Raw genomic sequence first — 12,700 nt, forward strand, 5'->3', positions numbered from 1 at the left:
TTGAAATAGGTTCTGAAGGGCAAATCATATACTTCCTGAAAAGACTGATAGCTCAAGCCTTTGAGATATTTAATAAATGAAGACTTGGTGAATGCCAAGGAGAATTTTCTGGATTTTTTTTTTTTTTCGAGCCATCAAACCATTTTAGCTAGCTAGCTTTTTAGTTTGATTATGGCCACAAGAATTTCCTATTGTTCTGTATTAGAATGTTTATTTGTTGCTGTGGTCTTTTCCCTGTTGTTGCTTGATTTATTTGTGTCAAGTGTGTGTAGATTTGTGTTCCCAAAGTGCTTTGAGTCCTCAGAGATAATTACTACATGCTCAAACGTTTTCAAGTTCTTGGTGATAAGTGTTTGCTCCAGTGGACTGTTGGCTAGGCCATTGATTTTCCTGTGATTCTCCACCTTTATTTGGCATCTAGCTGTTTTTATTTCCATGTATTTTAAAATAAGAATACATTATTTCATTCCTAAATAATTTATGCATCAAGAAAAAGACATTGCATTAGTTATCTATTGCTCTGTAACAAATTATCACAAACAGTAGCTTAAAACACTTTTTTGTGTAATCCTGGGACTTAACCTTGGGGCCTAGGCACTGTCCCTGAGCTTTTGTGTTCTAGACTAGCACTTCTACTTGAGCCACAGTCCCAGCTGCTGCTTTATTTATTTATTTATTTATTTTAATTTTTTATTGTCAGTCGTGGGACTTGAACTCTGGGCCTGAGCGCTGTTCTACAACTTGAGCTACAGTGCCATTTCCAGTTTTCTGGTGGTTTATTGGAGATAAAAGTTTCACGGACTTTCCTGCCCCGGCTGGCTTTGAACCGTGATCCTCAAATCTCAGCCTCCTGAGTAGCTAGGATTACAGGTGTGAGCCACCGGCGCCCAGCTTCGCCCAGCTTATTTATTTTTATTTTGTGGTCAATTGGTGTGTCTCAGATTTGTCTGCCCAGACTGGCTTCAAACCATGATCCTCAGATCTCAGCCTCCTGAGTAGAGTAGCTAGGACTACAGGCGTAAACCACCAGCACCCAGCTGGGAGCAATTTTTTTACTTTAAAAAATTTCGTTGTTATTATAATGGTGATGAACAGAAGGGTTACAATTACTAAGTAATGAGTACATTTCTTTTTGGATAGTGTTATCTCTTCCCTTGTTCCCAGTTTTTCTCTCCTGTCCTTCCACACAAGTTATATAGTTCATTTTCAACACAGTGTCTTGTGAGTAGCACTTCTGCATTTGTCCACCCTTTGCCCTCCATTTTTGTTCTCCCCCTTACCCTCCCAAAGTCATGGGGCTTGAACTCTGGGGCCTGGGCGCTGTCCCTCAGCTCTTCAGCTCAAGGCTAGAGCTCTACCATTTGAGCCACAGCACCACTTCCGGTTTTCTAGTGGTTTATTGGAGATTAGAGTCTCATGGAATTTTCTGCCTGGTCTGGCTTTGAACCTCGATCCTCAGATCTCAGTCTCCAGAGTAGCTAGGATTACAGGTGTGAGCTACTGGCACCCGGCTAAGACATTTTTTAAAAGAGAAAATTAGCCAGTTCAAATTTGATTTTTCAGATTGTAACTTATCTTTTGTACATTTGTTTCTTTGAGATACTTTCAGTATATGATATATGTCAATAACATTGACATAACTTTTGCCATGTGTATAGTGCACATAAATATGAAAGATTGTTTCAAAGTGATAACATCAGTAAGAGCTTTATTAATGGGTTCCCTTAGAGTATCCATCTGACTAGGCTAGTAAAAACAATTTTTAAGATTAATTGGAATAAATCTTTTCTTTTTTTAAAATAAAAATCTGTGAGCACCAGGCGCTGGTGGCTCATGACTGTAATCCTAGCTACTCCGGAGGCTGTACTATTTCTGAACTATTATAATTTTAACCTTTTGCTGTTTATTCAATAAAGTACTTTATTAATTTCTCTTAGATCTTTTTTTTTTTTAAGTGTCAAGTCGTGGGGCCTGAACTCTGGGCCCGAGCGCTGTCCCTTAGCTCTTCAGCTCAAGGCTAGCGCTCTACCACTTGAGCCACAGTGCTACTTCCAGCTTTTTTCTTTTTCCTTATGTGGTGCTGAGGAATCGAACCCAGGGCCTCAGACATGCAAGGCAAGCGCTCTACCACTGAGCCACCTTCCCAGCCCCTCTCTTAGATCATCTTGAGATACAATTTTCATCTTCTTTGCATCTATATTTCTCCAGTTTTTAATTTATCTGTTGAATGTTATTTTGTCTTACAGTAATGTGTTGACTTGCATTTTATTTTTCTAGTTTTTTTTTTTTTGTTTGGTTTTCCCATAATGTAGGAGGAGGGAATGGATTACTATTATTTTTTGAGCTTTTGGCTTAAGACCTCACCTCAGTTATGGAGTATTTTAAAATATTGAAAGTTTTAAGAAATAATAATGTTTTCTACCTTTATGCTTGTTTCTACATACTTTGCTTCTGAAAGCAGCCACTGTCTACCTAGAATACATAATCTCTTCATGGTTGAGTTCCCATTCTTTATGCTTTTCTTAGGTTTAAAATCCCTGTCTCACTGCTGCCCATTTCTTGTAGTTTTCTGAGTGCATCTTGTGACTTTCTGAAAGTAAAAAAATGTTAGTAGACAGTTCTGAAATCCTTTTAGAGTCTAGAATCAACACTTATGAATTTTTCTCTGGTTCCTTAATGATTTCTTTTTTTACTTACATCTTTGTGCTTGTTAAAGATATTATCTGACTTTATCCAGTACTCAGATATCTTTGTTCAGATTGTTTCCTATTGCCAAGATTTGAACTATTTTGTGAAAAATAGAATTCTTCCATTTTTTTTAACCTAAAAGCCACCTTCTAATTAGTGTGTATTTTTCAGAGAGGTGTTTGTGTATATATTTTAAATTTTGTACTCTATTTAGTACTTATCGTAGTTTGTAATTATTTTGCTTATAACTTTATTCTCATTTGAATGTTAGCATCGTAACTTAGGACTTTTACTCCTATCTTAAAATTGGAAAGTATTTGGACATGAGTCTAATTGATCCTCTACTGTGTTTACAAGTATTTGACTTTGGGGAAAGTTCAAATATTAAAGATCAAGAATTTTGTATTTTGCAGTTTGAAATTCTTTTATACTTCTTGTGTAAAATGTATGCTGTGTGTGTTTATTATGTATTGGAAATGATTGTATTCTTGATAGCCATGGATACTATTCTTTTACTGTTACAGTATTACCCTGGCAGAGTGTTCACACATAATGGAAGTTCTGTTAAAATCAGTTGGTAAGGAAACTTTATTGTTCTTTGTTGTTTCTTTTTCCTTTAAATTCAAGTATGTTAGCTTCTTTTTAAAACATTTTATTTTAGTTTACATATTTATGGAGTACAGAGTGACATTTTAATATGTAATGATCAGATCAGAGTAACTGGCATATCTGTTTCCTCAGACGTCTTGTCATTTTTTTGTGCTGGGAACATTGAAAATTCTACTTAGTTATATTGAATATTCACTTGTTGTGGATCATAGTGTCCTATTGTGCTGTAGGGCATTGGAAATTATTCTTCCTAACTGTACACCTGTACGGGTTAACCACGCTCTCCACATCCCTTTCTTCCCTATCCTCATCTCAGGCTCATATAACTACTGTTTATTGCTTCCTCCCTCCCTCCCCCCTCTCTCCTTCTCTCTCCCTCTCTTTTTCTCCCTCTCTCTTTCTCATTTCCTCCTCCTCCTGCTCCTCTTCTTTTTTTAAAATTTTTATTGACATATTAATTATGAGAGTGTCATTGTCACATCTCAATTATGTTTGCACCGTATTACAGTCAGTTTTACCCTTCTATCACACTTCCCTGTATTTTCTACTTTCTTGAGATAAACTTTTTGCTTTCTGTATGTTACTGTTTTGTAGGAAGATTGTATACAGGTGTTTTATGGAACTCAACCTTTATTTTTACAAGGCCAAAAAGAAATTAATGCACAGAGAAATTATGTGATAGATTATCCAATAAGTGGTCAAGGTCTAAAGTCTATAAAGTTCCTAGATGATTTCTTTTAAATTCATTTGATCACATCATTCAAAAAATGGACACACATTTTAGGGAGGGTATTTTTAAGTTATCTAAGGAAAATGTATTCCTGTTGAATCCTTTTTACACCGTTAAAATACTCATTCCCTGCCTCCCTCCCCTTCTTCCTTCCCTTCCTCTCACCTTCCCTCATTCCTAGTACCAGGGTTTAAACTAAGAAGCTTCAAGCTTGCTTGGCTTGTTGTACTCATGGCTGGTACTTTACCACCTCCAGTTTCTAATCCAAGCTTCTTTTTTAAAAAAATGTAATTTTATTGTAAATACTGGTTAAGTGGAATTGGAGTCTTAAGAACTTTTCTGTTCAGCTGGCTTTAGATCTAAGATCTTAAGAGGGTCTCAGCCTCCCAAGTACCTAGGATTGTATTCATGAGCAGCTGGTACCTGGATTGACTTTTCTTTTAATTTCCAAATGATTTATTAGATAATGTAGGCTTTTCAAATTTGAATTTACAGAAAATTAGGACAGAAAGACATCATCTTACCATGAGAAATTGCCCTAAATGCCCTATCATCTTTTTTAATTAATTAATTAATTAATTTTATTGTACAGAGGGGTTACAATTACATGGGCAAGATAAAGAGTACATTTCTTATCAAGCATTGTTGCCTCCTCTTTGCTTCCCCTTCCATCCCTTCCCATACTTCCTCCCCCTACCATCAAAGTTGTAAAGTTCGGTTTTTCGACATAACGATTTGTACATCTCATTGTTGCAATGGGTGCACCTGTATCCCTAGTTAAACGATTTGATTTTTCTGGCTTGACTTTTCTTTAAGATAGCTTTTGAGTTTTTGATACTGTGGATTTAAAATCACTTGGACATATTGATTAGTATCTTGAGGAGCCATGAGCAGAAACAATGTTAAGTACTTCCAAGTTTTGTCCAACTGCTTTTAAATATTCTTAAGAGCAGGAATTTGATAGGTGTTTACTACGCTTAAGAGCAGTAATTTGAAAGTTATTACTAAGCAAGGATAGGGGTTGAACCTAAGTTTAATCAGGAAAGCAAAATTGATTTGATGACTTGAGGTAAATCCAAAATATCCAGTAAGGTATCTTTTCATGATGAATTTTAATAGGTTTTTTTTTTTACATCTAATTGGTATAATATATAGGTAAAATATTGTAAAATATGCAAAAATGGACACATATGTTGATAAAGTGAGCATTGTATTCTATTTTTCAGTTACCCATATATGTTTTACTATAAATTTGTATAATTCTAATAGAATTTATTTACTTAATCCTTGTCTTTGTTGTGTATATGCAAGAGATAAATGTTGCTCTTTTTTAAAATTTATTTATTTTTGTCGGTTGTGGGGCTTGAACTCTGGGCTTGGGTGCTGTCCCTCAGCTCTTCAGCTCAAGGCGAGCGCTCTACCACTTAAGCCACAGAGCCACTTCCAGTTTCCTAGTGGTTTATTGGAGATAAGAGTCTCTGGGACTTTCCTGCTCGGGTTGGCTTTGAACCGTGATCCTCAGATCTCAGCCTCCTGAGAAGCTAGGATTACAAGTGTGAGCCACTGACGCCAGCATGCTGCTCATTTTTATTACCTTCGCTTTTGATCCAGTATTTGGTAGGAATGAATATGTGCATTCTGAACTTAATTCGATGAAAATAGGAAGCCATTTTAGAGCCAGTACATTACCCTTTTTAGTTTTTCTTGACTAATTGCAGTAGTTATTCATTGTTTTTTTTTGTTTTTTTTTTTTTTATTTTGTTTTGTTTTGGTCATAGGGCTTGAACTCTGGGCCTGGGCGCTGTTCCTCAGCTCTTCAGCTCAAAGCTAGGGCTCTACCACTTGAGTGACTTCCGGTTTTCTGGTGCATAATTGGAGATAAGAGTCTCACAGACTTTCCTGCCCAGGATGGCTTTGAACCACGATCCTCAGATTTCAGCCTCCTGAGTAGTAGGATAACAGGCGTGGAGCCACCAGCGCCAGTTTCTGGCTTTAAGTGTTCTAAACATAGCAGAAATTTAATCTTAGTAGGTAAATCTTTCTTAATTGATTCCTGTAGTTGGGGCATAGTTGTGTTTTGTATAACATTTCTCTTTGGTATTTCTTTTTCTTTTTCTTTTTTTTTGGGGGGGAGGTCTGGTCGTGGGACATGAACTCTGGGTCTGGGCACTATCCCTCAGCTCTTCAGCTCAAGGCTAGCACTCTACCACTTGAGCCACAGCACCAGTTCCGGCTTTTTTCTTTTTGGGGGGTCCGGTCGTGGAGCCTGAACTCTGGGCCTGGGTGCTGTCCCTCAGCTCTTCAGCTCAAGGCTAGCGCTCTACCACTTGAGCCATAGCGCCACTTCCAGCTTTTTTCTTTTTGCTTATGTGGTACTGAGGAATTGAACCCAGGGCCTCAGGCATGCAAGGCAAGTGCTCTACCACTGAGCCATCTTCCCAGCCCTCTCTTTGATATTTCTAGTGAGTAGTAGAAATGAAATGTCATGGGATACCCTAAACTGTTCGGTAGTGGTCATATTGTATTGCCTAAAGCAGATATTGCTGGAAACTGAATTTTAAAAAACTATCAATTTTCATTTTCTGGTTTTTTTTTTTTTTGGATCCGGTCGTGGGGCCTGAACTCTGGGCCTGGGTGCTGTCCCTCAGCTCTTCAGCTCAAGCCTAGCGCTCTACCACTTGAGCCACAGCACCACTTCCGGCTTTTTTCTTTTTGCTTATGTGGTGCTGAGGAATCGAACTCAGGGCCTCAGGCATGCAAGGCAAGCGCTCTACCACTGAGCCACCTTCCCAGCCCCTCAATTTTCATTTTCTACTATTCCCACACGGTATATTTCAAAATACCTCTCTCTAGTTTCTGTGTGTGCACCATTCTTACCATTGCTAATGACTGGATTATTCTTTCTCTTACATCTCTTTATTAGTCTGTATATCTTTCCTTTGCTTTTTGGTTCTATTTGTACATTTTCTCTCATAATTTTGCTTTCAAATTGGCTTATCTTACCTCTTTTCATCGTATATGTTACATATTATCCATATGAATCTACAGTGGGGTACCAGTGGCTCATGCCTGAAAGCCTAATTACTCTAGAGGCTGAGATCTGAGGATTACTGTTTGAAGCCAGCCTGGGAAAGAAAGCCTGTGAGAGACTTTTATCTTTATGGAAAAGCCAGAAGTAGAGCCGCTATCATTGAGTAGATTAAAAGCAAAGGAAAGGAGTTCAAGCTCCAGTACTGGCATACGAATACACAAAGAGGAATACACAGGGGGCTGGGAAGGTGGCTCAGTGGTAGAGCTCTTGCCTTGCATGCCTGAGGCCCTGGGTTCAATTCCTCAACACCACATAAGAAAAAGCCAGAAGTGGCACTGTGGCTCCAGTGGTAGAGCGCTAGCCTTGAGCTGAAGAGCTGAGGGACAGCACCCAGGCCCAGAGTTCAGACCCCACGACTGGACCAAAAAAAAAAAAAAAAGTTAAGAGGAATACACAAAGAGGTACCCCCTCCCCTCAAGCCCCCTTTCCCCCCCTCCCAAGGCACTGGTAGCTCATTCCTGTAATCCTAGCTATTTAGGAGGCTGAGATCTGAGGATCGTGGTTTGAAGCTAGCCCCAGTGGGAAAGGTTCTTATCTCGAATCTCTTATCTCTAATATATCTCTAATTAACCACTTAAAAACTGGAAATAGAATTGTGGCACAAATTGGTAGAGGACACCCCGGCCCTATTCAAGTCCCATGGCTGCAAAAAAAATCTAATTATATGTAGTATAATAATATATAATATGTAAGTATGGTGTTTTAGATATTTTCTTTGTTTTTATTTTAATACCTAAAATATATAAAAGTTTACTTAGTGTGAAATATAACTTTTTTTTTTTTGGTGCTGGTCCTGGTGTTTGAACTCAGGGTATTGTTCCTGAGCTTTTTGTGCTCAAGGCTAGCAGTGTACCACTTTGAGTTCACAGCTTCTTTCTGACTGTTTTGTGGTTAATTGGAGATAAGAGTCTCATGGTCTTTCCTTCCTGCTTTGGCTTTGAACCAGAGTCCTCAGATCTCAGACTCCTGACTAACTAAGACTACAGACATGAGCCACTAGTACCAAGCGGTTGAAGCAACTTTTTTTTTTTCTTGGCCAGTTGTGGGGCTTGAACTCTGGGCTTGGGTGCTGTCCTTATACTTTTCAGCTCAAGGCAAGCACTCTACCACTTGAGCCATGGCGCCACTTCTGGTTTTCTGGTGGTTAATTGGAGATGAGTTCTGGTTTTCTGGTGGTTTATTGGAGATGAGTCGCACAGACTTTCCTGCCTGGGCTGGCTTTGAACTGCACGATCCCCAGATCTCAGCCTCCTGAGTAGCTAGGATTACAGGTGTGTGCCCGGCTGAAGCAACTTTTAAAAAATAGATTTGCCTTTTAAAAACTATAGCCTTTTCCCCTCATTGTTTGAAATGTGTTAGAAAGAGCATGGAATGTTGGGGTGTTGCATAGGGAGAAGGATACCAACTCGAAAGGAATTAGGCAAGGCACAGTTTACTTCTGCTGAAGGGTGTGCTATCAGCCAAAAAACCTGGCAAGCAAGTCCCCAGAGGAGGTAGGCTGCTCCCTTTTTATCCCTATCCTGGCCAGCCTTGCCCCTCTGCTCATGTGGACTGAGCTCAGGTTCACCATCTGCAAAAGGAGGTGGCTTAATTAACAGGATGTAACTAAAATCAAGGCGCTCTAACAGGATATGGCTTAAAGTGCTCAAGAAAAGGATGTATGTAACTAAAATGTAATTGAGGGCCAAGCTATCTTGTCAAAAAGCAGGAACCCTTCAGAAAAAGTTCTTTTAAGATTAACAGACAGAAAAGAAGTTTTTCTCACAAATGTGACCTTTATCATGTGTATACAATATAAGTAGAACATATGTGTATACTGTATTATATATGTATATGCATACATTTATTGTTGTTTTGAACAGGGTCTTGCTCTGTAGTCTATGCTGGACTGAAACTTGCTTTGTAGCTCAGACTGGCTTTTAGCTTGCAGTCCTCCTGCCTCAGCCTCTCCTGTGCTGGTATTATAGTTATATACTGTTGTATCCAGAGCCATTTACCATATTTTAAAATCTTACATATGCTAGAGGCATTCTGTGCTGCTTGTTCTGTCTTATAAACTTTATGATAGTTTTAGCATTCAGTAGATTATCATTCTTTTTGTACATTTATGTTCATTCACTATTTTAACTAGTTGCTACAATTTCTTTTATTTCAGGAACATTTTAGTGGATAAACCAAATGACCAATCTTCAAGATGGTCGTCAGAGAGCAACTATCCTCCCCAGGTAAGATTATATGTAGCAGTCGATCCTGTGTTTTAATCTGATACCTAATAATAGTTTGTGTTTTTGAACTGTGAGGTACATTTTTCTTAATTTTTCAATTTTGGAATAATTTTTATTTTATAAGCAAATATAGTATGGGACTTTTTTTAACAGACTTTTACTTTTGTCTACTGGAAGATTTAAATTCTAATTTATATATTCTTTTGGATTAGTGATAATTCAAAGCTAAATTTCTTGACATTTAATGAGGAAAATATCAACCAAGAACAGCCATTTTTTTCTGAGTTGAGCAGAGGTTGTGACTCCTGACCCCTGTTTCATTATACTCAAGCTCCATTATACGCATTTACATTCTGTAAATGTTTAAGCAAATGTTAATAAATTTAACTTTGACTCATGACTCTTGAGGAAAATAAACTTAATATAGTGTACTATTTTATTAAAATATTTATATGCTTAGATGGTTTTAAGATCATGAACTTAAATTCCTTTTCTCCAATGTCTGTCTAAATTTAAAACTAATCATTCTTTGGATCATTAATGTTTATTGTATACTAGGTACATTTATAGTGGAACTTGTTAAAACATTTAAAATTTTAATAGAATTCATGGAAACTTGAGTTCCATCTGTCCTTTATCTCCTGTGTCCTTCCCTTTTCTCCCTTTCTTTTTCCCCCTTTCCCCTTTTCTCTCTCCCCATTTCCCCTTTTCTTTCTAATCATTTGTCTATTGCTGTTTACATACCTTTTGGATCACCTGCTGTTTATCTGTTTTATTGTAAAATACGTGTTTAAAATTATATGTATAGTCATAGTTTATATATATAATGTGATATAGAAGTGACCTGATTACTTACCATTTTTAGAAATGAAAAATTACTTAAAACTTTGAAAGCCTCCTATGGGCTCAATCTTCTGTCTGTCCTTTTACCCCTCCTATGTAATCATTTCATACTTTTGTCAAACATTTTCTTATAGTATTATATATGAAGTACTTATTAATACCCTATGATTTAAATTTCTGGTTTCAACTTTATAAATCTTTTATAATAGGTTTCTTTATGACATTTTCATTATATACATGTAATAAACTTCTATTATGTTCTTCTCATCATTCTCTGCTTCCCTCCCTGAACATCCTACTCCCCTCCAAAAAATCCATCCTTTCCTATTTCTTTTGTTGTAGGTTTTGACTTGCACATATGTTATGGTAGATACCTCTTTGAGTTTTATTTAGGGGATCTTCTCTTGAAGATTCAGTGCTCAGTGTTATTCAGAGAGGAAAAAACACTCACTGTAACACTAAGAACTGTTCAGGCTGGTGTTGTATTCAGGCTGAAGTCGGGGACCAGTCAAGGATCATTTTTCTGCTTCTGCAGTGAAGTTTCTCTTCTTTACATATGGGAGACACTGCTGTCTCCAATGAGCTTTACAGCCTGTGTGCTACGCAGCTTCATTGTCTGAACCAACCAGTTTATGGACTCAATGGTGGCCGAAATCTAAGACAAGGGATATTCTCCTAACAGGAATGGGCTTTTTTTTCTTCAGAGGACTCATATGGATATTTATGACAGCATTTTCAGACTGTACAAAATTTTTAATATAGGCAGATGACAGCAGGTAGGCTACAAGAAGCCTGCATGTGTGTCATGTCATATGTCAAATTATTTTGAGTGAAATAAATCAGACAGAAGTACACATTGTATGTATCTTAAAAAATACAAACTATAAAACCGAAGTGCCTTTTCCCATTTGCTTATTAACTTGTCCATTCAGTTGTTTTCTCTTCCCCTTCCTCCTCTTTTCTTTTGTGCTGAGCATTGTCTGGCCTCACACGTGTTAGGCAAATACTACAATGGAGTTATGTAGTTTTTATTATTGTTGCAACAGTAGGGTTTGAGCTCAGGGCCTTTTGCCAGGCACTCTGCCACTTGAGCTATACTTTTAGGTTTAGCTATTGTTTTAGTTATTTTTTAGATATCTTGAGTTTTTGTCAAGGGTCAATTTTAACTGATCCTTCTAGTCTCTACCTCTTAAGTAGCTAAGATTTTCTGTGTGAGCCAATGAGCCCAACTAACAGTTTTTTGTTTGTTTGTTATACTCTAGAGCCTTGTGGTTGCTGGACTGGCAGTCAATCACTTGAACAGTACCCCCAGACCTTTTTGCTGGTTGTTTTGGAGATAGTGTTTAACAAACTTTTCTGCCCATGCTGGCACTCCACCACTTGAACATTATCTAGCCCTGTTGTTTTCTTTTTTTGGGGGGGGTCCGGTCGTGGGGCCTGAACTCTGGGCCTGGGCGCTGTCCCTCAGCTCTTCAGCTCAAGGCCAGTGCTCTACCACTTGAGCCACAGTGCCACTTCCGGCCCTTTTTTTTTTTCTGCTTATGTAGTGCTGAGGAATTGAACCCAGGGCCTCATGTATGCAAGGCAAGCGCTCTACCACTGAGCCACCGTCCCAGCCCAGCCCTATTGTTTTCTTATTGCTCAGTTTTAAGCGTTCCTTATCTTTTTATTTAAGTTTTTTGTCAAATATATTTCCAAATATTTTCTCTCTGTGGCTTTCCTCTTTATACCATACCTATACTCCAGCTGTCCTAGAGGGAATTATCTATCATTAAGTATCACGTTAACTATGGATTTTGGTGGATATCAGTTTGAGAAAGTTTACTTCAGCTCATAATTCCCTGAGTTTCTAATTTTGATGGCTTTTGAATTTTGTTTTTGCTGTAGAATACCTTAAAACATTTTCATGTTCCTTTCCTCCCCTTAGAATAGAATCTATATTTCTTAACATGGTCATAAATTATAGTTCTTTTTAGTGAGAGATGCTTTCCTCACTATGTCTTGAATCTTGTGATGAAGTAGTATTACAATTTCTAAGTTGATAATTGTCTCAGGCTTCTTAGAACTCTGGGGCAACTTGTGCTTTGAGGGAAGCCTATGTAGCCTTCTTGAGAAGTATGCAGTAGAGAGGCCCAGTCCTGGCTTAGCCTAGCCTCCCCATCTCCCGCTCCATGTAAGCCCAATTATCTCACTAACCCTACTAGTTGAAATGAGTCCAGGAGATACTCAGTGGGAGAAATGTCTAGCAGATCATGAGAAATCATGTTACCACTGTTGTTTAAAAAAACAAAACAAGGGCTGGGAAGGTGGCTCAGTGGTAGAGCGCTTGCCTTGCATGCTCGAGACCCTGGGTTTGATTCCTCAGCACCACATAAGCAAAAAAAGAAAAAAGCCAGAAGTGGCGCTCTGGCTCAAGTGGTAGAGCGCTAGCCTTGAGCTGAAGAGCTGAGGGACAGCGCCTAGGCCCAGAGTTCAGGCCCCACGACTGGACCAAAACAAAACAAAACAAAACAA

At 38.2% G+C, this 12,700-nt stretch overlaps 1 protein-coding gene across 6 annotated transcripts in view; it reads left to right on the forward strand.

Moving 5' to 3' along the window:
• Mkln1 (muskelin 1) overlaps positions 1-12,700 on the forward strand; it is a 278,155-nt gene that overhangs the window by 187,216 nt on the left and 78,239 nt on the right. For all 6 annotated transcript variants that reach the window (XM_069996783.1, XM_069996785.1, XM_069996784.1 and 3 more), the window contains one exon: positions 9,274-9,343. In XM_069996783.1, coding sequence (XP_069852884.1) covers positions 9,274-9,343 — 70 coding nt within the window. The remainder of the gene's footprint in view (positions 1-9,273; positions 9,344-12,700) is intronic.

The sequence above is a fragment of the Dipodomys merriami genome, unplaced genomic scaffold (genome assembly GCF_024711535.1).
Source record: "Dipodomys merriami isolate MVZ:Mamm:240054 unplaced genomic scaffold, mDipMer1.0.p SCAF_5, whole genome shotgun sequence".
NCBI lineage: Eukaryota > Metazoa > Chordata > Mammalia > Rodentia > Heteromyidae > Dipodomys > Dipodomys merriami.